Here is a 21,437-nt window from a genome sequence, read left to right on the forward strand (position 1 = left end):
GACTCAGTTTCCGACATGTGTTTACATAATTCGATGTAGAATTTTCCGCTCTACACGATGGTCAAGTCATTTACTATGTAGCGATAGCAATTTAAAAAAAAAATGCAAAAAACGTTAATTTTCGCTCTTTTCCTGAAAAATGACTCGAGATTTAACTTCCTAAGGGTCGAAATTCCCTGAAAACCAAAATTGCCACGAGCCAATTATTTTAAATTCAGATCTATTTTTATCGCACTACATCGACGTAGAGAAATTGACAATCGCGTGATAATTATTCGTAGCGGTAATTTGTTTGCACAGTTCTGAATAGGCGACATGTGCTAGATTTTTATTTATTTTATTTTTTTTAATATTAATGTCACAGAAAATATGACACAGATGTTGCACCTTCCACTACGTGCTTCCATTCGTAGAATAATAGACCACCTCGTTATCTAAATTGCATGGACAGACCTTCAAATTAGTCACAACGGTTCACTGGCACTAGACAGTAGACACTATCTACTTTTTTTAGTTGTCAACAGAGTTCACTATGCGAGGTGATTTTATTGTTCACGACGGTATACCGTTCGTTTCAGCAGACAAAAACGATCGCAGAAGTTGGAAGGAAATGACAACGACAGTAGATGGAAGACACTCTTAAGTTCTCTCTTCCGCTGGGAATTGCTCCGGAAGATGATGACAAGGATTTCAATTCTACCTCTCTGCGACAGCTTATTGTTAGAAATTTTCGACATATCAGGTGCGAGCTGATTATGCGAGCGGAAAATTATTTCGAATGAATAAATATTGTGCCTGGAATGTCGTCATTCGATGAAATTTACTGATATATGATACCTAAAGTAAGTATTTTTACAAAATTTTACAAGAGATTGTGAACAATAATCTTCAGATTGGAATTGTTTATTTTTACCGAGTTAGAAATCTTGGGTAATCTAGAGTTTTAAACAATTTTCATGGTCTTATCATCGACCTTCGAATATGTATGTTCATCCCCGGATTTCGATGTTTGTAAAACATAAACTTATCTTGTTATCGATAATATTTAGAGACTGTAATATATTAATCCTAAACTTCGTCCCACGTGGCTCGGGACTAATCTTTTAATCCTTGGTTTTCATTTATGATTTTGACGCAACGTATTTGATAATGGCATTTAATAACTTTTGATAAGAAACTGCAACAGCACCGATAAACATTCTTACGTCATTTATTGAGGTTATTTGAAAAGATTGCAATATTTCTTTCATCTAAAAGCGAGATAGAGTAAAAGCGCAGAAGTGATGTGCAGTTGATTGGAGAAATATGTATGTCCTGCCAGTAGAAATAAGTTCCAATCTCAAGTAACATCGGGACAAATTTTACCGGCTCTTTGTTTAGTTTTTTGCTTATAAAATCAAAACTGTCAGAGTAATCGTGATGGTGAAGATGGAAACACGAATACAATTTCTCTATTGCCACCATCACGATTACCCTGACAGTTTTAATTTTATAAGCAAAAAACTAAAAAAGAAGCGATTTTTTGGAAAAAATTGTTAATAAAAAAGCCATGAATAATAAACTTTAGTAAAAAACATGTCACTATATCATGTGAAACTATTCTTCAAACAATAGCTTAGCTGGTTTTCTTTTAACACTTTTTACACAAAATGCTCACTCCAAATATTTTTGTAGCTTGGCTTATACGTAATTTACCAATTTATTGGGCTTAGAAATGTGCTAAAATGATTGATCGTAAAGCGAAAAATTGTCTTCGTACTTGACGTCGACGAGGTATTTTTTGTACAACCAAATAATGCCGTACTCTCAGTATCTGCTAGATAATACCGTGAGAATTTGATCGAGCGCATTCAGTCGAGACGCCAAGATAACCGTCTTCGAAAATAAGCTCAACCGATTGGTTGAAACCCCCACGAATTACGGTGAACCAATGAGAAGACTCGACGGATTAGCATCCCTTAATTCGTTTCATAAAAACTACTGCACAGGTAGGTGATCGTAGTTAGTCGCAGTTTTTTTAAACAGTCAACATCTCCTCCGATATTCCTCGATCATATATTAAGCATCGAAACTTTGTCAAGTTTTCTGCCAGTATCCGAATATACAGAACTCCGAATTCGACGGTTGAGTTGATAATCAGAATCAAACGTAAGAAACTGTTAAACAAAAATTCTGACATTTCACCTGACAATTTCACTTACCATTTATAATTATTTTCAATATTTTCTTAAGTCTCGTTGTTCACATTCATCTATTCATTGATCGATCGATCGTTATCATTACTTTTAATTACACATTTTCGATTATCTATTTGCCAATCTAAAATTGACTCATAGTTACTCACAATTAGGTAGGTATTCAATAGTCAAATTTTCCTATCTTTCCAACTAAATGTTAATAAACCGAAATCATTGAAATTAAACGCCCGATTACGCAGTTTATTCACTGACGTGCTAAATTTTTATATGTACAGTGAAATTTTGTGGGTCAATTTCAGATTACATTGGCAAACACAATGTGTGTGTGTGTGTGTGTAATCAATGTTTCGTCTGACATTTTGAGAACAAATGAACGGACTTTTATGGCCTTGGCCTCGTTCAACGCGATTTTGCCCGACTTAAAACCGATTAGGTTTGAGAAATATCGATCAAGACTATTCCCGAGTTGTTCGGAAACATGAAAATTTATTATTATAGTTAAAAACATTTATTCTATAAATCACAGAATGATTCTTGATTAAACCTTCTTGGTCTTCGACAATTCATAAAAAAATGTGAAATATTATAGTATATAGTTAACTTCTCCGTCTCTTTCTACACCATGAACATATTACATGCGATTTCAGAAGTCAAGATAAGCTGAAGTGGTTGGCTAAGCACAGCTTAAACGTTGTTCTCAGTAAATAAATTTATTTATCCAGACACTGAAGATTTTATCAATTTGTCGATAGCAGCTTTAGTACGAATTGTCCGAACGATTTTTCAGAGCATTTTTAAATAAAATGAAGGAAAATAAATGCTATTTTAGCCAAGTGAACGAATTGTTTAGCTATCGGTAAATAAATAATACTGCATTCAAGTTCAAATTCATTTCGAACGAAAATTATGTGAGAAATATTTAATGAATAAATTTACGTGATTTGGAAAAGAGAGATGTAATTGGTAATTTGAATGAAGTAGTCAATTATTTTTATTGAATAATAAATCCCACCGATCAATGGAATAATTCTTTACATTCACAGAGATCACGTTTTCGCTTAAGTAAATGTATTGGTTTGATTTAGCCAAGAAATCAAATCGATAGATTAAATTAAAGCTGTTTATGCCCAAAAATTTTATTATTGGAATTGTTAGGTGACAATTTATTCGACTCAAATAAACTTTAAATTCTTGAACCTAATACATTTTTTCGGCTACATAGGTAAGTCAAATCGTAATCAAATACTGACCCCATTTTTTTAAATTTAGAAACAACAAGCGACGAAAAATTTCTACCAATTTCCTTTAGACCATATTTAAAATTTGTCTAAGCAAAAAGTTATTTTTACGTCTAGACAGCACGAAAAAATATGCGTATGTTAGCGATAGAGTGGCTTTATCAGAATTGATAATGATGTACAAATACGGAATCTCATTCGCCAATAATAAATTTCTCGTATCAATGAGAATCGTCTGACCTTATCGCTGAACTTGAATGGTTGCAATGTTGATATTATCGATATTAAATTATCAGTACAATATCTTAATCAGGGTGTCCAGTTATTTGTGAAAATGTGATTCCCTGCGAACATCCAGGTTTTCCAGACAATAATCATTATTTGTCCAATTTGTTCTCATGAACACAATTTAAATTCTTCAATAGTCATGAAAGCATTTATTTAAGAAGAAGGATGTTTACTCTCACTAAAGCAAGTCCGATCAGTTCGTTACAACAGCATTAAAAACAGATGATTTTGGGAACTGGAACATATTTGTGTCAAACGATATACTTTTTTTCGAACCTTGGTTCCAACTTTTCGGACTAAACGAAGTTATTTTATCGAAAAAATTAACCTGTGTAAGAATAAACACAATCGATTCATTTTCGTGATTACCAATCGCAAAACTACCAAAGAATGTTTTTTTTTCAAGGCCTGACAGTAACATGAATGTAAATCTACGTTCCATTTAAGCAGAGGAATCTGACTTGACTGTTGATATCCATCCACTTGTTACTAAATTTTCCCCGACTAATTTCGCTTTTTTCCAGGGATTTTTAACCACCGTTCAACGCAGGGAACTGAAATTGTGTCTGACACCTACGCCTTTAAGTTATAACAATGGCCGTGCCCAAGTGGCTGGACTCGGATTACGTAGAAACGATCCTCCGGAAGGCAGAGAAGGATGATTCTATCAGCGTATCCGGTTTGAGTATAAAGCCAGCCATAGCCAAGGGTGAAAATTACGCGAGTGACTTGTATCGCCTGAGCGTGGATTACTCAAGGATTCTCAAAGGACGTCGAGTGACGGAATCGAAATCTGTCATAACAAAAGTAGCCACTGACGGCGGTTGTCGAGATGAAATGGTAAAGTTCAAAGAGGCAAGAATCACTTGCACGAATATGATTACTAATTGTTTCCTTTTTTAAATAGGCGAGAGAATCTAGATTTTTCGAAATAGAAATGTCGATGATGTCAGAGACTTTGCCGAGGATGCAGGAGATTCTAACGAGTCACGGTATGTCTGCTTCCTTATCAGCAAAATGTCTACACATCCAGGAAGCAGACCCGAAGCATCTCTTCCTCGAGGATCTGCTAGTCGCAGGATTTCGCCTCGCTGATCGCCGGAAGGGATTAGATCTGGATCATTGTCTAGTTGCAATGAGAAATCTTGCCAATTTTCACGCGGCTTCGGTAGCTCTTGCAGAGAAGGTACGAGTGTGGCGATATGCTAAAGTCTTGACCCCTTCATGAAATAGCATTTCTAATGTAGAACGAATTCTCTGAATATTTATCTCGCCACTCGGTTGACCGGTTCAAGAATTTCCGCATTGAAATTTGTGCACTATTTTTTAATTCAAGGACCTTCAAGCCGTGACAAAGTACAACAAAGGAATGTTTGACAAGAATCAGTGTAACGCAGTGGTTGAATTTTATCCCGGCAGAGCGAAAATGTTAGCAGAGGAAGTTGCTAATTGGCCTGAGTTGAGCCCGAGGTAATAAAAAAAACTGATTTTAGATTACGGTTAGAAGAAAATTCGGTATTTCCAACAAAATGTTACGAGAAAATATGGCTAAAGCTTACCTATATTCTTCAGTTATACATTTAATAGTTTCGTGAAAACAAAATTTAAATGGACCCCATCAAATCATTGTATTCAATCAGTTGAATTATCTTTGAAAATATAATTTACATATTCAGATCTATGATGAAATTGGTTCTTTACACCGAAAAACTTGCCCAAATTTTTATTTAATCAAATTATGTTGAATGGACTGAACTTTTTTTAAATTTAAGCAAGACGATGAAAACTCGACTTTCCTTTGACACAACGACCCTTGAATCATCAAATTTAACTTAAAATGTAAACTTTTTTTACTTAGGATTCGTCAAAAACTCATGAAGCTTCCCGAAGGTCTCTATGAAAGAGGATGTGAAGCTGCTCTTTTACGAGAAGATGATTTCAACGTTCTCACCCACGGAGATGTCTGGACAAATAACATGATGTTCCGCTATGACGAAAATGACAAACCCATCGATCATAGATTCGTAAGTATAAAATTGTATATATAATATAAATAGTGTTCAGGGTGACTTCAAAAAGTACCATTCAAGTAGAATAGCAACCAGATTTCTGGACGTAGATTCTTTTACCGACACAGTTACCGACATCTAGCCAAGACACAAACCTTTTTCTAGAATGTTCGAGAGTGGGAATATCGCTCACTCTCGAAGTTTAATTTGTGCCTACAACTCTTATTGCTATTCTATTAATTTACTCAACAACAAGGAATCACCTTCAGAATAATGACTAGCTTCTCCTCCTACGAATCGCAGTTGGACTTTCAAATCAGCAACTACGCTTCACCAGTGCTCGACCTCCTCTATTTCTTTGCGACAAGCCCAAACGACGATGTCCGTAAGCAACACCGTGAGTTAATTGTGCGCGAGTATCACGCCACTTTAATAGACGCCATGACCAAGCTGAAGTGCAGCACTGCAGGACCAAGTCTGGACTACATAATGGACTCGTTGAGAAAACGTGCTCTGTTCGAAGTGATCCTAACGTTCGCGATATTGCCGTTGGCTTTATTCGATCTGAAGAGTGCGATCGGTGCTGAGGCAGCGGAGGAATACAACGTGGAACACGAAAAACTTTCCTACAAGGGAGAATTGTTCCGAAAGGTTATGACGAGGATTCTCCCATTGTACGACAGCATGGGGTTGCTGGATACAGAAAACGGTTTCCGGTAGATTTCAATCCAACATTCACAAATCCATTGTAACTGTCCTGAATACAAAAGGCGGCAATTATGACGTCTACGGTTCTCAAAAATAGCTGCAACTGAAGCTATTTCAAAACTTCAATGTCATCACTTTAGTACGTAAGGTAATCATTTCCATCATATCACTCATATACGTATTATACGTCATATATATATATATATATATATATTTTTCAAGAGACCATCAAATCATCATCCAAGTTTAAACTGTTAATCGAAATCCAGCTCCAACTTGCAATGCGAACGAATACGAGTGGCGCGTTCTTCAGATCTTCCGATCATTCGATCATCATGAATGATACTAGCAATATGTTAATAACTGTATATAGATATTCATAAATAAAGATTATTTCCACGTACGATTTACTGATACTATCCACGCTGCAAAGGTAACTGTAAAATCATTCTATTTGCAATTCTATAAACTATTCACTTGTCGTATATTATCGGGCATTTCTTTTTCTTGAAACATACATTACATGACAATTATTCCAACGTTCAGGATATGAGAGGCATAAAGAAAATATGATTCTCGCAATGCATATCGTGACTATTGCATTGAAGGTCATACTGCTGTGCAGGCTATGTCTGAAGCACCAATGAAATTGGTGAAGAGATGTGGTGAAGAATGTTGATAGCTAGACAATTGATAGCATATATGTAGGGAGTGGAATCAAAAAGGACGAAGAGGTGAAACTTTGATTTGGTTCGAGTAAGAGTTGGGGGTGGGAGTGAAGCTGTATTAATGCGAGTACGGGCGTCAAAATCGCAAGGGAACTGCGTTGCTAACCGAACAGGAGCGTGAACAACTCCAATCGAATTTACATACTAATGGCAACCGGTTCGGGTAATTGTCAAACTTTCGTTTTAGCCAACGGGAATTCCTGTAAAAGTTTTTCGTGCCTCGACTACTAGAAACTCTCCACCACTCAGTTTCTACCCCCCGCGGCCCTTCCTCGCGTTGAGCATTTCCATCCGGTTTTCAGAGTTATTTAAATTTTCATCGTGCCGTGGCCTAAAAATGGAAAAACAAAAAGCAGAAGTGTAGATGGGAATACAAAAATTATAAAACAGGATCAATAATTGCTCTACGAACTTGACACCTTTTCTCAAGATTAGAGCTAATCTCTGTCACTTACGGTTTCGTGGTTCAAAGTCTTAAAGGGCTTAGCGTTGCGCGTCGAAGTAATTAGAGCACGTAAATCTGTGATTTCCTCAATAATTTCACACACAATTTCTGAGTTCCGAAGTTGCTTTCAGATTGAATAACAGGTCGGAAGAAAAGTAAGAGATTAAGAAGCTCTTCCACAAAAGTTTTCAGTATACCCTCAATAACGAACCAAGCATCTTCCGTGTGGAGGCTACCAATAATTGTACTTGACTTTGTTCGAAGGATTAAAAATGAATTTCCTCCGCTGCTGCAGAAAACTAAAAGGTGTTTCCAAGGCTCCAGTAATGATGAGGGAGTTATCTACTCCAACGAGAATCAAGAAGATTACATTAAAGAGTTAGGTTTGAGTTTTCTGGACAGCTTCTAGAGCGAAATGAGACGAAAACTGATATCAGCGCACTTGACCACCGGGAAGAATAGATTCTGTGCATCAACTCGGCACTTGGCAGATTGAAATGCAAGTTGTTCTACATAATTCAACTTAGTTTGCGACCAAGCTGCCTAACCCAGTCCAGAAAATAGCAATTGTGAGTCCACTGCTCCCAACTCTAAAATGCGGTCAGACAGATCAGACTCCGACAAAGCTGTAAGCTGGGACATCTTGACGACAAAGTAAAAGCCACTGGAAAACAAGATGCCATTGACAAGATATCAATTTCCATAATAGGAAGTAGGAAACATCAATAACGTAGAGGAAGTAAAAAGCTTTGCAAAACCGTACAAACTCCCGCAGTAGCAACCTCGTTATTGGCATACAAAATGATGTCTTATAGCCACGACAAGTAACAATGATCGACCATGTTGAGTGGAAAAAGTGAGACGTCACGACGAAGCAAGCACAAAGACGGCATTGTTGGCATTGAATCGAGTGAACGACAAACATCGGATCATTGGAAATGAATCGCTCGATTGATTCGACGATCATTTTCGTGACTCAATAATACAATCATTAGTGTAATGGTTCAAATAATTAACGAAGCAAGTATTCTGGGTATACACGTGGTGCAAGTGCCACTGGCAGTAGTTTGCTTCACAGCTTTGGGTCGGTATAGATAATTCAAGGGTGTGACATCAGCGTGGGTTCAAATCTTTGTCTTCCACAGCTCAAGAGTCCCACACTCCCCAGACAACATTTGGTATCTCATTTTCAGAGCGATCGAGGTCTGGTAAGGACGCGACATCGAAGCTACATCAACAGCCTCGCCTAGTAGCAACACCAAAAACCACACCTGACAAGCTTCGATCCCCGAATATCAGAGGGTGTTGACCTTTCGATATTTACTACCTGCTTTCGCAGGGGAAAATATGTTAACAAGGTTACTTCGAAGGGTCTTGAGAGAGGGATCGGGAGCAGGGAAAAACCCACCAGCAAGCGATGCAGAGTCCATAAACACAAATTTATTAATGGCAAGGCGCCGAAATGGACGGCTGCCTCGTTTCAGACTGCCATACCAGGGCGCATAGATCAAGATTAGGGCGAGTCGAATTTCCCTTGCCTACTATTTTACTCCCCCGGAAGTGGTGTCCGCGGACTTTACTCGGCCGAAGTATCGTGGCGTCTTGCCGTTCCCTAACTGGCACGTCTTCTTATCCAACGCCAAGCTGCCATACCGGATGAAACATTCAGCCAAAATGAAGGTGCAGCTACATGTCTGAAAAGTAATTCGTTCAAAGATGTGCCAAACATGTATTGCACATGACATAGAGGAACCAGAAGATTAACGCATAATGGGTGCAACTAAATTCCGCTACATCCAAAGTTTAACACTATGATAATCAGCTATCAATGTGAGTGCAATGCATGTACGTCTTAGACTCTGTCGTATCGATCGAAACCCTGAGTTCATAGATTTGCATTTGCCATAAGCCACTCGCGGCACCGTTTAAGGTACCTTTCAGACGGATCTATCGATACCAGGGTGTTTGCTTTGATCATCCCGGCAGCATTATATCTCGAGGCCTAGACTCCCGACTTCTCTCTTTGATGATGGTATGATCAGCTACAGAAGAAGCATGTACCTCATTGGCGAAGCGAAGGATGAGTAAAACCTTACCAGGACAACACTGTCGTGTACGGTAGATCCTGGTACCGACTACATTGACGAAGATGGCGGGCAGACAGTTGTTTATTTCGGTTTGATTGAAAACGACGTTAAATTCCTTTATACACTACCATTACAGACAAAGATCGCAAGAAATATATCTCAATTACGAGCAAATCCCACTTATCGAATCATGAAGTTGGTTTTACCCGCTATTATCAGCGTTCTTAAACGAGTCATCGCATCATCATGGCTGTCAGACGTGGATATGTAGACTGGGATAACCGAAGCCTTCGGCAATCTTGGTTCCCGGTTTAGTTTATCGGAGGATTCTCAGTCCGTGTGCAGGAACTGAAAGAGGATGGCCCGGCGAGGATAGATAGCCCCGAGTGAACGCAGACTGCACTGTGTTCAACGGTTCACTTTGAGGTCAGGAAAGTTTCCCAGGCGTGGGTTGAGTCTCGGTTGATAGTATACCCAGGATGTAGCCCGGTTCTTCCTTGATAAAGAAGTCGTGGAGGAGGATTCCTCGAGCCCGCAGGTCAGGAAATAGTCGTACTTCGTCTGCACTGTGTCCAACGTGGCTTGCAAGATGCTACAAACATTTTGAAGGGAAGCTCGGAATTCTCTGTCCCAAGATGCCCCAGACAATTTCCATGCAAAACGCCCGACGTCGCTCCGACAAGAGCATATATTTTTATGGCAAATAGGCACCGGCGACCCGGATGGTTAGACTCGGAGATATGAGACAACCTAACGTTATATTAACGTATTAACATATATAAAAACACGTTCAAATACCCTCGGTGGTTGTTTCTACTCCGTGCTCGTGACGCGATGACAGTGCAGTTTTCTCGCTACCCTAATATAAGTCGAAAAACTGTATAATCGCGCTACGAAGTCTAAGTTAATAACGTTATCGTAACGAAACATTGGGAAAAAATCACTGTTTTCTTATTTTTACAGTGATTCTGAAGGAACCTAAGATTTAACGAAATATGATTGTGTTTTCATACAATTCCAAAATTGCTAAATAACGCTTTTTCCTCAGTATGAATCACTGCGATAGCGTTACCAATTCGAACATGATATCGCACTTGATTTCGTTGATTCAAAAAAATGTAGACTCAGCCACGTCGTCGTTAAATACTTAAAAAAAATTCCGTTTCCTCTACATGCAAGCCAATTAAAATGTATATTGTGTATACGATAAACCATTTAGTTTAAATTCTCGAATTCATCGATTACCGACAGTTGTTACAACTGGTACAAAAAACGGAAGAGAACAGAAGGAATGAAGAATTATATTTACAGACAGAAAATTGAATCCAGTCACCCGAAAGCAGAAAGTCCTTGTCAAGCCGTAGGATCGCGTGATGGAAATACATGTGTGTGTGGGCGTCATTCGCCTTAAGAAAAGGTATAGAGACGCGGGGTTACGAGGGTGAAGTGAGGAAGTTATAGCGGGACGAAAAGGCAGCTCGGACAATCGATTGTAACCTGAGTCAGTCTGGCTGTTCTTATTCGTGCTATATCCAAGCAATGTCCGCATGTTCGCATACACATAATCACACACAAATATAACAGCACGATAGTCATAGCTGAAAGCACGTGTCAGTGGTTCGATTGGACGAATGCTTGAGTATCTTGAAATCGATGCACAATATGACGATCGATGAAACGATTGCCTATTTTACTAAGTCAAATTGAGAACTCAATTCAAGATGTAAGATGTATTCGAAAAAGACACTAATTTTGAGAAGAAAAATAAGAATAATATTCAGGAAAAGTGAGTGAAAGTAATGTTTGAAAAACGTAAATTAAATAGTTTGAAATATTAATAAAGATAATAAATAAGTTGACCTTTCTTCCATCGGCTTGTCAAATTTCAGGCACGATTAATTTTCCTAAGGTCTACACGCTGCGTGGATAATCCTTACACCATGTCTCTATGTACCGTACGCCTAAATAGGCTCCGAGTTTGGATTACATCAGACGGGATAACTGGTGAGCAATATAGATTCGAAGTTAGTCTTAATCCACTTTACCCACGTCCTGGAGGTAAGTTACACCCACTTACGAATGGGCGGGGTTGATGTTTCGTAGTACTTACATTTAAACCTATGCATACGAAATTATCTGCGCGTTACGTTCCGCTTACATTAAGATAAGCAATCGAAAATAAAATGAATCAGAAATCAAATCACAGGAAAGAAGAAGGTATGTGTGGTATTTCAAAGACGTTGAAAGTTAATAAAAATCTGTCAAATCTCTAAAAAACAAACCCTCCGACCATTGATACCAGCAATATTTCATTTCGTTACATCATTTATAAAGTTGCATCGAATAATGTTAAATAGCGATAAGTAATAAAATGTTGTAATTTAATAACCGTTAAGATTTTTCGATCAACGATCGAGTCTTGAAATTTTTATTACGCGATTTATTTTCATCAAATATGATTATGAATAAGTAATGTGTAATTTAAAAATTTGAGAATTCCACGTGAGGAATAACTTATCGATTAAAATCTCCGATTATTTAAACATCTTGAAACGAACCAACGAATTACTAAAAAACTCGACATAAAATTTTACTCCTCATGCGTTTGCTGTAGGTACATGCGAATTGGACCCACGCAAGCAAATCACGTCGAGTAAACATAAATTGCTAAATAGTTAATGTAATCACTGGCCAACGGCTGGGTTCAGGGCTGTAGCAGATGTAGCGTCAGCCGCAGGATGGATAGGGTGACACGTGATGATGCGAAATGGTGAAATGGTGAAATGGCGAAATGGCGAAATTATTGCTCATTTGGAACAGCACGGAACAGACAAAGGTCGCGTGTCCAGAAACCATGGCGGCGTCTGAATTACGGATGCAACAACACCGCGGTGCAACGCGACGGTCCGTGCGAATCAAATACGCATGATGCATCTCCGTGCAACGAAGCAACGGTGCAACAGAGCAACAGCATAGCAGCAGCAGCAGAGGAGAAATGAAAATAGACGCTCACCTCGTCCTCCGGTTATTTCCAGGCCTCCGAGTTTCACGTGCGAGAAAACATGAAAGCGGTGTCAGACCGGGAGAGACGCACTTAAAAATCCTCCCTGGAGGTCGGGGAGGATGAGTCTGGATAAAATATATAAAACCCGGACCTCCGGAATGGGCGGCAAGCTGCACCGACATTCGGCAATCGAGGACTGAGAATCGAGCGAGGATACGGGATTCCTCGAGGATTTCAGGGACGTAAAAACGGGCGCTGATTCGAGGCTCAGGAATCGCGGGGGCATAAATGGAAGCAGCGGGAAAGCGCCGGCAGGCTTCTCTTTCCTTTCCAAATATTCACTTTTCTCCGAGTTTCACAGGCGGAACAATGTCAACGCTTTTTTTTCTTCGAATTTTCGGCGAAATTCTTTACTGTTTCCGCGAAATGTAGAAACATAATTAATTTACTTTTCATTTTTCAAAGTGATAATGATAAAAAAAAAGATTACATTTTTGCATAATCAACACGCAATGTGTTACATATGCACTCGATTTTATCAATAAAATTGTCAATCTTGCAGCAATTAACTACCGTAGGAAATTTCATTCCTACTTGCACAATGAAAGAATTTTAATAGCTTAGAAAGGAAGTTTTTGTTACGGTTAAACAGCGCTTATTTTTTGTAAAATTTATTATACACTGCGTATATTCAAGATTTTCCAACAATAATAATCTTGCCTGACTTTTCAAAGTTTTTTTAGTGAATTAATATACGCGGGGCATTTCATAACGAACTTGTAAATTTTCACCAACACCGTTTTTCATTTTGTAGAATTTTTGTTAACGTAATACTAATATCACTTTAAGATTGATTCAATGTTAGGCATATTTAAAAAAATGTTTTAACGGACAATTGAAAAAAATTTTCGACTCACGAGCATCAATGTTTAAAATAGTGAATGTTTCAAGAAACTTTCCAAGCTTTCCTGACTCCATAAAAAAACACGTTAAAACTATTACCCGTGATATTGATTATTTTGAATTTTTCTACAATTTTTAAAAGTTAAAATCGATAAAATTATTCAAGTCACTCAAAAAATACAACCATTATAATAATTGGTCCGGGAAAATGAGCTTTTCGACAATTTTGAAGAACGTAGAACTTCAAGGAGTCTTCGATACCAAATAAACAGTCAAAAGGAGAAAATTTGAAGTTCTATAGCGCGGCTAATATAACCGAAAATACTTTCAACGCAACGGAAACTAAAGAGAGTCAGAATTTTTAGATTCGATAGATAGAATTTAATTCAGAAGCGAAGAATAAAGAAAAACTGGAAGATAAAAGAAAAATCACGTTGCATATTTCGATGATGTTCAAAACGTTCAGCCTAAATTTTACGGCCGGAATAAGACCACGTGACATATTACGGGGAAGCGGATTTACCTATACACGTATATATATTACATACATGTATACAAACCGCAAAAAAACAGCGAAGCCCGAGGCGCAGAACACTTGTTTCCTCTATTTACTGTACACTCATGTATACAAATACATACATGCATACAGCAAGTACCACGATATAGACATTCTTTATTTTTCTACCGCGGTTATACGCGTAACATTCTTCAAAGTGTGATCAGGATCGCGATAGTCGTGTACTTGACTTTTCCGAGTAAACACCATTGTTATTACCCTCGGTTGACAAGCCAACAAAACCGAGTGGCGGTACAAGTCCTACGCGACACTTGGCTCACACGAACTTTCGGTACACAAACAAGGCGAAACAGGTTTGTTCGCGTTGCTTATTGTTAAGCGTTATAAACACGGCGACGTGGAAATTCTAGCCTGACTTGTAAGCTGTCGGCGGGAATAATGTGAGTAACTGATGTTGGCCAGCGTTGTTTGTGTTAAATAGTGAAAAGAAAAACAGAGGTAGTAAGGTACGTCGTCGTAGCTTTAAATTCATTGAAAACATAAGGAAGGCGAAAGCGATCACGATAAATATCGAGTTCAGAGCATGTGGCACAACATTCGATACGAAATGTCCAGTAGAGTAAATATTTTATTTTATTCTTATTGAAAATATTTCAACTTCGAAGCCTGTTGTGATACGTGTGAGAAAAGGAAAGACGCGTTAACTTCACGTGCTATTTATTCAAGCTTTAATTCGAATTAAAACAGTATTCTTGGACAGATTATCCCCTTCACCGTGACATTTTTCATCAAAATATCAGCCGATTAAAGTTGAAATTTGATCTTTTGTCCGTAAGGTATAGTCGTTTTTAATATATAATTAGAAAAAAAAAAAAAAATTTGAACGAAGTACGATTTATATACTCTGGAAACAAATGAACCCCGATCGAATGAAGTAATTGTTTATCGAGTCGTGAATTGGCAAGAACCATCTACTCCCACACACACACACACACCACACACAGGTTAAGTGAATAATACGAATTACTGTAAGACTTAATTACCTTGTTTCAAGTCGTCTGATCCAAGTTCCAGTTCCACTTGCACGACGAATCACAGTTTCGTTAGTTCACAAATTCACACGAACGACGCGTCGAGTCGCAATTCCCGGAAACCAATGACCATTTCGAGTCTCCCACTCGTCTCGAACCACCGACGACGCTCGCTTCTTGCCATCTTGCCGAGTTTAAAAGCTCCGTACCACACAACTGCCGGCAAGCGTGGTGTGAATATACATAATTTGCCTAAAACTGCAGCGTCTTTCTTCAAACAAGTTTCTCTTTTGCGTTGAACCGGACTCTAGTTGAGTAAACAAAATTGTGCCAACGGTGCCAAAATACCCTAGATCTGAAGTAAAGAATCTGCGTGGGGAAAAAGTGAACGCGACTTTAACTAACTCATAGCACAATTTTACATAGTGACATTACCGAGCAGGATAGCGTTCGTCAGAAAAATAGTTCCCTAACAATATAGAGATTTCTTTAAACCTGTTGTTTCACATATCACTTAAAAGCTTTGACTTCGAAGAAAGAAACACACCATCACCCCCCGACACTGATCCACTGCTCGTATACTACAAAATTTGTTTCGTTTTATTTCCATTTTTTAGTTCCTCTACGCGTAGCGCTAGCAGGCTTCCGAAGATGCGTTTCGAAATTGGCTTCTAGTGCTGTCAGTAATTGTTTATCTCTTTTGCGCAGTCGAGTTCGCGACTAGCTCTGTCTCTATCCTAGAGAATTGTAGGACCAACTGATTTCGGAACGCATTCCGACACGCTCGCTGCCGCAACGAGTTAGCTTGTCGGATGACTACTAGCGCCACTAGTGACAGAGTTTGACGACAGAATCGAGGGACATTTTGCGAACCACTTTTAGCAGCGTCTGTAGGGTGGCTGCACTGACGGCGTGTACACTCGCACCACGCCGATAAGGAGCTCGGTGAAATCTGTTTACCTTTGACGCGAGTGTATGTGTGTGTCGGAATAATGTGCATCATGTGCGTGAGTATAAAACATGGCCTATACGGCCTATACCTAATGGTTTAAATAAAAAAAAGTTTTTAAAAAATGTGCGTGAGTGTAAGTCTCAAAAGAGGTGAGTGACGAAGGCAGCAGGAGTGCTGTGGGCCGAAAAAAGTGTTTCTTCTTTTATTTACGAACTATCGCTGTTTGCTAGTTTCGACGGTGTATAAAAGGCTGTACAAATGTTGAGAGTTTCCGGAAATTTCTTGTCTCGACTCGGCAGATTCATATTCATGTTCAATGACTAAACGATCGCGATGTTTTTGTTTCTTGTACTAGATGCCGTAACGCAAAGCGCGATTTGAATATTATCGAGACGAGAGTGGAATAGGGGGGGGCGGGGGGGGGGGGGGGGGGGTTGCGAACAGCCTTTGCCTTTTGCCGAACGATAAGTCATCTTCAGTGCTGAATTCGGTGTTTATATTTCAGTGTCAGTCAAAATAGGTCTGTATTCGAAATATTCGGCTCGTGGCTGTATTTTGGTTCGCAAGAGTTTTCGACCCTCAGGAACTCGAATTTGAAGTAATTTTTTGCATTTTTCTCAAAAACTGCTGTCGATAGATGAAAAATTACTTGATCATCGTGCAGAGTGAAAAATTCTACATCGAATTATTTTCTCACATGTCGGAAACGGAGTCGGATTAACAAGTTCGGAAAAAATAAATTATTTCATAAAAATTCCCCAGGTGCCGTCGATAAGTGGAATTTCTTTTTTCTTAGTTTCTTAATCCGACTCCGTTTCCGACGTATGAGGACATCATTCGATGTAGAATTTTTCGCTCTACACGATGGTCAAGTCATTTTTCATTTAGAAACCAAAATGCAGCCATGTATCGAATGTTTTGAATTCAGATCTGTTTTAACAAGACTAACCATCGGAGTCGAGTGCGAACGCGTTTTGTGTGTGTTTGTGACAGTGTTTTGGCTGGAAATTGATATCCTGTGGAATAACAACTGCACCTAAAGGTAATAAAATATCCAATATCACGCATCTTGCGTCAAGAGTTTACTGTTCGTTTGGTATTTCGTCGCAATGTGATCAGTAATTTTATTCCAAGGTAAATCTTTTTGGGAAGATGAATGTTTTCGTGGAAATCGACTTAATCCCGTTAGTGAGGATCATTCGTGTAACAACTCTTTCAACTTCTTAAGAATAATTACTGATAATTGAATAAATTGATTCAATCCGATACTGAAACGTAAATATAAAACTTTTCAAGCCTTTTCTACTGCAGCACCTACAAGATTTATTTTCTGATCCTTTATAAGATCATAACAAAGACGTTTCAAATTTCATACCTACGACTAAATTGCATTAAATTTTTTTCTATACATAGAAATTAGTGAATAAATTTACGCAAAAACAAACAAAGATCTTTCATTTATTGCAGAAAATAGTCATTTCTTTCGATACTGCGTAACATCTGTTAAACTGATTGCCTCATTTAACACTACGAAGTTTAATATATCAGGTGATCAAGCACGCTAAGCAGTGTTTAAAGCGGTCAAAATGATCTATACAGTTCTACACAATGATCTATATACTACGCATTGAAAGTATAATCAAGTTGTGAGCTTGGCGTTTCAGCTCACGAGTTAAAAGACTTCTTTCTGTACAGCATAAGAAATTAGGCAACAAAAAAAAAAAAAGGAAAATTCAGATATTACAAACATTAAAGATATCGCTCTGACTTAAAAATTTTTTTTTTTTTTTTTTTTAACGGTTTGCTAAAAACCTCGTCGATATTTGTATCGTACGTTGACAACCAAATCATGCAGTCTGCAATAGCGAAAATTGCAGCCGGCTGTCGCTGACGAAGGAGAAAATTCTCTGTGCAGTAGCACGTGGCAAAATGCAATTGAAAAAAAAAAAAAAAAAAAACGCGGAAACACGTTGGGAGTAATTTTTCCCTTCGCCACGCTCTCAAGACAACGTGACGACCCGATCTTCTCTGCAATTTGTAGGCACCTAAACCCCGTGAATGCTGCAGGGACGGGCTGGTATATATATTTCGCAGACAATAAGCCGTGGACACGTCGCAGATGGCGACAGGTTCCTCCTTATAAGCGTCAAGGACCCAGGACTCGACGCAAGCTCTCCTGGAATCGCGTGTCCGAGGTTGCAGGATCAGTCCGAGGGCAAAACCGGCGAGCCGTAACGCGCCAGGGACAAATTGCTCCCTTCGCTCACCTTAACAAGAGTAAACGGGCTCGTTTACCAAATCCTGGTAGGCCCGAGGCATCAGCTATCGGGAGCGTAGGTTAGGCGAGGAAGGTGCCTACGCGAGTTGAATAGCCTATTAGTATCACGGGAAAACTCTTTCTCTCTCTCTCTCTCTCTCTCTCTCTCTCTCTCTCGTCCCGTTTCGCGACTCGCCAAGCTCGCAGAAAATGGCTTTCGAATCGGGTCATTTCGCATCGGTATTTTGCGTCGAGTTTGGCAGGCGCCACTCGATGCCCTTTTTGAGCCAAGAGGTCCGACCTTAGAAGGCTGTAACTTGGCGTAAATTGCAAATAAAACAGTGAATAAAAAACATTTTTAAAGTTGAAAATATTGGATTTAAGTTGCATTTTCAGTTGGATTTAGTCATTATACACTTTTTCTTGGGTGATCCTATCTTCAAGTCAGACATGTCAAATTTGTAAAGTGAACCCCTTCGATTTCGCGCGATCATACGTGATGAAGCGAATTTTTTTTTTTTTTTTTTTTTTTTTTTTAGATTTTGAAAATAATTATTTTGTAGCTTAGAGTTTCACCTTCAAAATCCCTTTTTTATATTACGTCTTGAGATTTTTTCTCGCCAAGTTATCCACATCGAAAGAAATAGTCTCCGGAAAACTTTGATCCTAGTGTCCTGAAAATCTGGAAACAAAAATATACATATATATATATATATATATTCTTCGCGAATGATCCTACTTTACAAATTCGAGATGAATTGCTTAAAGATCACTCGATAAAAAATGCGTACAGACTAAATCTGGAGAATGAAGGTTCAAGCCATGATTTTCATCGTTAAAATTACTTTTAACTCGATTTTCTACTTCTAATTTACCGTGTTCCAAAGTTAGACTGATTTTTGGCCAAAAACGGTGAGACTCGTTAATTTTTTTCACGATTGTGTATCTGCGGAAACGCACTACCGAACTTCCCCATTATGACAGGAAATTTGGAATCGACTTCCCTTCGCTCTCTTTCCCCTTCAATTCACGCGTGAGAAACGATTCGTCACGTCCGATGTTCTCGGTTTATGCCTCATTTTCTACACCGCTCGCTGCCCTGCCCCGACACACGCTTTGTATGTTATACACGCGCCCCCGCAGTTCATTCCGCCAATTCGCAAAAATATTTCCCGCGTCGCGAATTTCCCGTTATCGGAATTTCTTTTACCCCCATACGTATCTCAACCGATGTTGCTGCTGATATGCTTCGTGTTCGACGGTGAAAATGCAAAAGTTTTAGCAAATTTTAACCACGGTCGAAAGTTTCAGCGTCATTTTTACTTTTCTTTAGGATTACGTGGGATCTGTTAGCGAACAATTTTACACAATATAATATACTAGAGCTGTTTAAAAAAAAGAATTGTATACCGTTAGCTGAAATTTTTCTAAAGCTTATAAATTATTAGTAATTGAAATGAGAGCTCGGAGTTGTATGAAGATAATAAAAATTGATACGTCATCGATTTACAATAAGCTTAATTATTGCTTGCTGAAACGTGATATTATATGTTACTAAAAATAAAAAAAAATTGATCTTTCGACACTGTTTTTATCCTCAAACCATTTAAACCATTTTTATCCTCAATAATTTCACTCAAACAAGTAACTATTCAATGTGACTATATATCTATCAATAAAATAACTTACACCTACACATATCGTTAAGTTATAGTAAAAAATGAAAATGTTCAGAGGTTAAACGGTGTAAATGACGACAGAAATTTCACTCACGAGGAGAGTATCGGACTTCCGGATCACGAATTCGACTGAAACTTTCAGAGATCTTTCTTTGGCCGAAAATAAAATATGGTGCTTTGGACGTGTGTGTAGTTTGATCGCATATCCCGCAGGGAAATCATCTTCGATTGAACGAGAAGCGACCGATTGGCGGATTATTTTAGTCACTGCGTGTCTCTATTTAGCGGACAAACGTTATTCTGCATAACAATTTCATTGATCCGGGAATTAATTGTGGGACAAGGGCTGGAGGGAGGCCGCCGGTATAATGCCGGTTATATATATATATATATATACACACCTACGTACAGGGTTGTAATACAAAAGCCAAATTAATCTCTGCCACGCGTGTAACCGCGAAACTTTGACCGACGACGCACGAAACGTACCTGCGTATAGAGATACTCGATCCGAAGTCTTGCGAAGCTCGAGCTTTCAGCTTTCAACTTTCAGCTTTCAGCTTTCAGCTTTCAGATCTATTTAGGTATGCGATATTTTCTACAGGGGTGAAATTTCCCTTTCAACGATCATAAGATCGGCCGATATATGTATACGAGAATTTCTAAGGATCAGCTGTGTCTATCGGGTATCTTACGTGCAGGTAGAAATTTTTATAGATCAGCGATTGATCGATCGCTCTTTATTTACATTTTCCTCTCATTCTCTCTTATCATTATCGCCATTTTTTATTCTCTCATTGTTAATATGCACGCAAGGCACGATATGAAAAATCTCCAACGATTTCTATGACAATTTCTAACCCCGTAGCCTGACTTATAACACCTTGCACAGTATATACCTATACGGTTTATATAACTTGGCGGAAAGTTACGATAAACGGGTGGGATTAGACCTCTTGTATTTAGGAAAATTCGCTATCCTTAAGGACACTGTTGTATCCTTTTTGCCCCTGGAGTTTCGGCGCACCCTTCGCTCCTGAGGATTCAGCTCTAGCTGCAGACCTTTTTTTTTCAACCTACGGATACTGGCGAAGGATTCCATTCACCGACGAAAAACGGGGGCAGAAGTCAGTTTTTCCTCTTTCATTTAGCGGAAACGTAGGCTTAAATGTATCCTATACATGTATTCGTATGTGTTATATATATATATATATGTATATATATATATATATATATATATATATATATATATATATATGTATATGTATATATATGCTTGTTCGATATTGAACATTTTCTTCGGAGCCGACGCTAATTGCTCGTCGTAGGCCGCGTGGTGAAAAATTGAATTATACAATCGGAGTAAGCGATCAAATTTAAGGGGGTGTCCTGG

The 21,437-nt window shown here is 38.5% G+C and overlaps 3 protein-coding genes across 3 annotated transcripts in view; 2 read left to right on the forward strand and 1 right to left on the reverse strand.

Annotated features, from left to right (window-relative positions):
* Positions 1–15,332, reverse strand: part of LOC124413199 (neural cell adhesion molecule 2-like) — a 221,397-nt gene extending 206,065 nt beyond the window's left edge. Inside the window, exon 1 of the mRNA XM_046893630.1 lies at positions 15,169–15,332. The gene's annotated coding sequence lies outside the window, so the exon portion shown is untranslated. The remainder of the gene's footprint in view (positions 1–15,168) is intronic.
* On the forward strand, positions 2,018–6,853 carry LOC124413193. The gene is made up of 6 exons (XM_046893619.1): positions 2,018–2,148; positions 4,249–4,564; positions 4,632–4,910; positions 5,061–5,194; positions 5,583–5,748; positions 6,037–6,853. The coding sequence occupies exons 2-6, from the start codon at positions 4,319–4,321 to the stop codon at positions 6,451–6,453; spliced, it is 1,242 nt and encodes a 413-aa protein (XP_046749575.1). The 5' UTR covers positions 2,018–2,148; positions 4,249–4,318; the 3' UTR covers positions 6,454–6,853.
* A 1,287-nt stretch (positions 15,333–16,619) lies between the features above and the next one.
* LOC124413200 (neural cell adhesion molecule 1-A-like) overlaps positions 16,620–21,437 on the forward strand; it is a 56,923-nt gene continuing 52,105 nt past the window's right edge. Inside the window, exons 1-2 of the mRNA XM_046893631.1 lie at positions 16,620–16,706; positions 16,997–17,150. The gene's annotated coding sequence lies outside the window, so the exon portion shown is untranslated. The remainder of the gene's footprint in view (positions 16,707–16,996; positions 17,151–21,437) is intronic.

This window comes from Diprion similis, chromosome 12 (genome assembly GCF_021155765.1).
Source record: "Diprion similis isolate iyDipSimi1 chromosome 12, iyDipSimi1.1, whole genome shotgun sequence".
Lineage (NCBI taxonomy): Eukaryota > Metazoa > Arthropoda > Insecta > Hymenoptera > Diprionidae > Diprion > Diprion similis.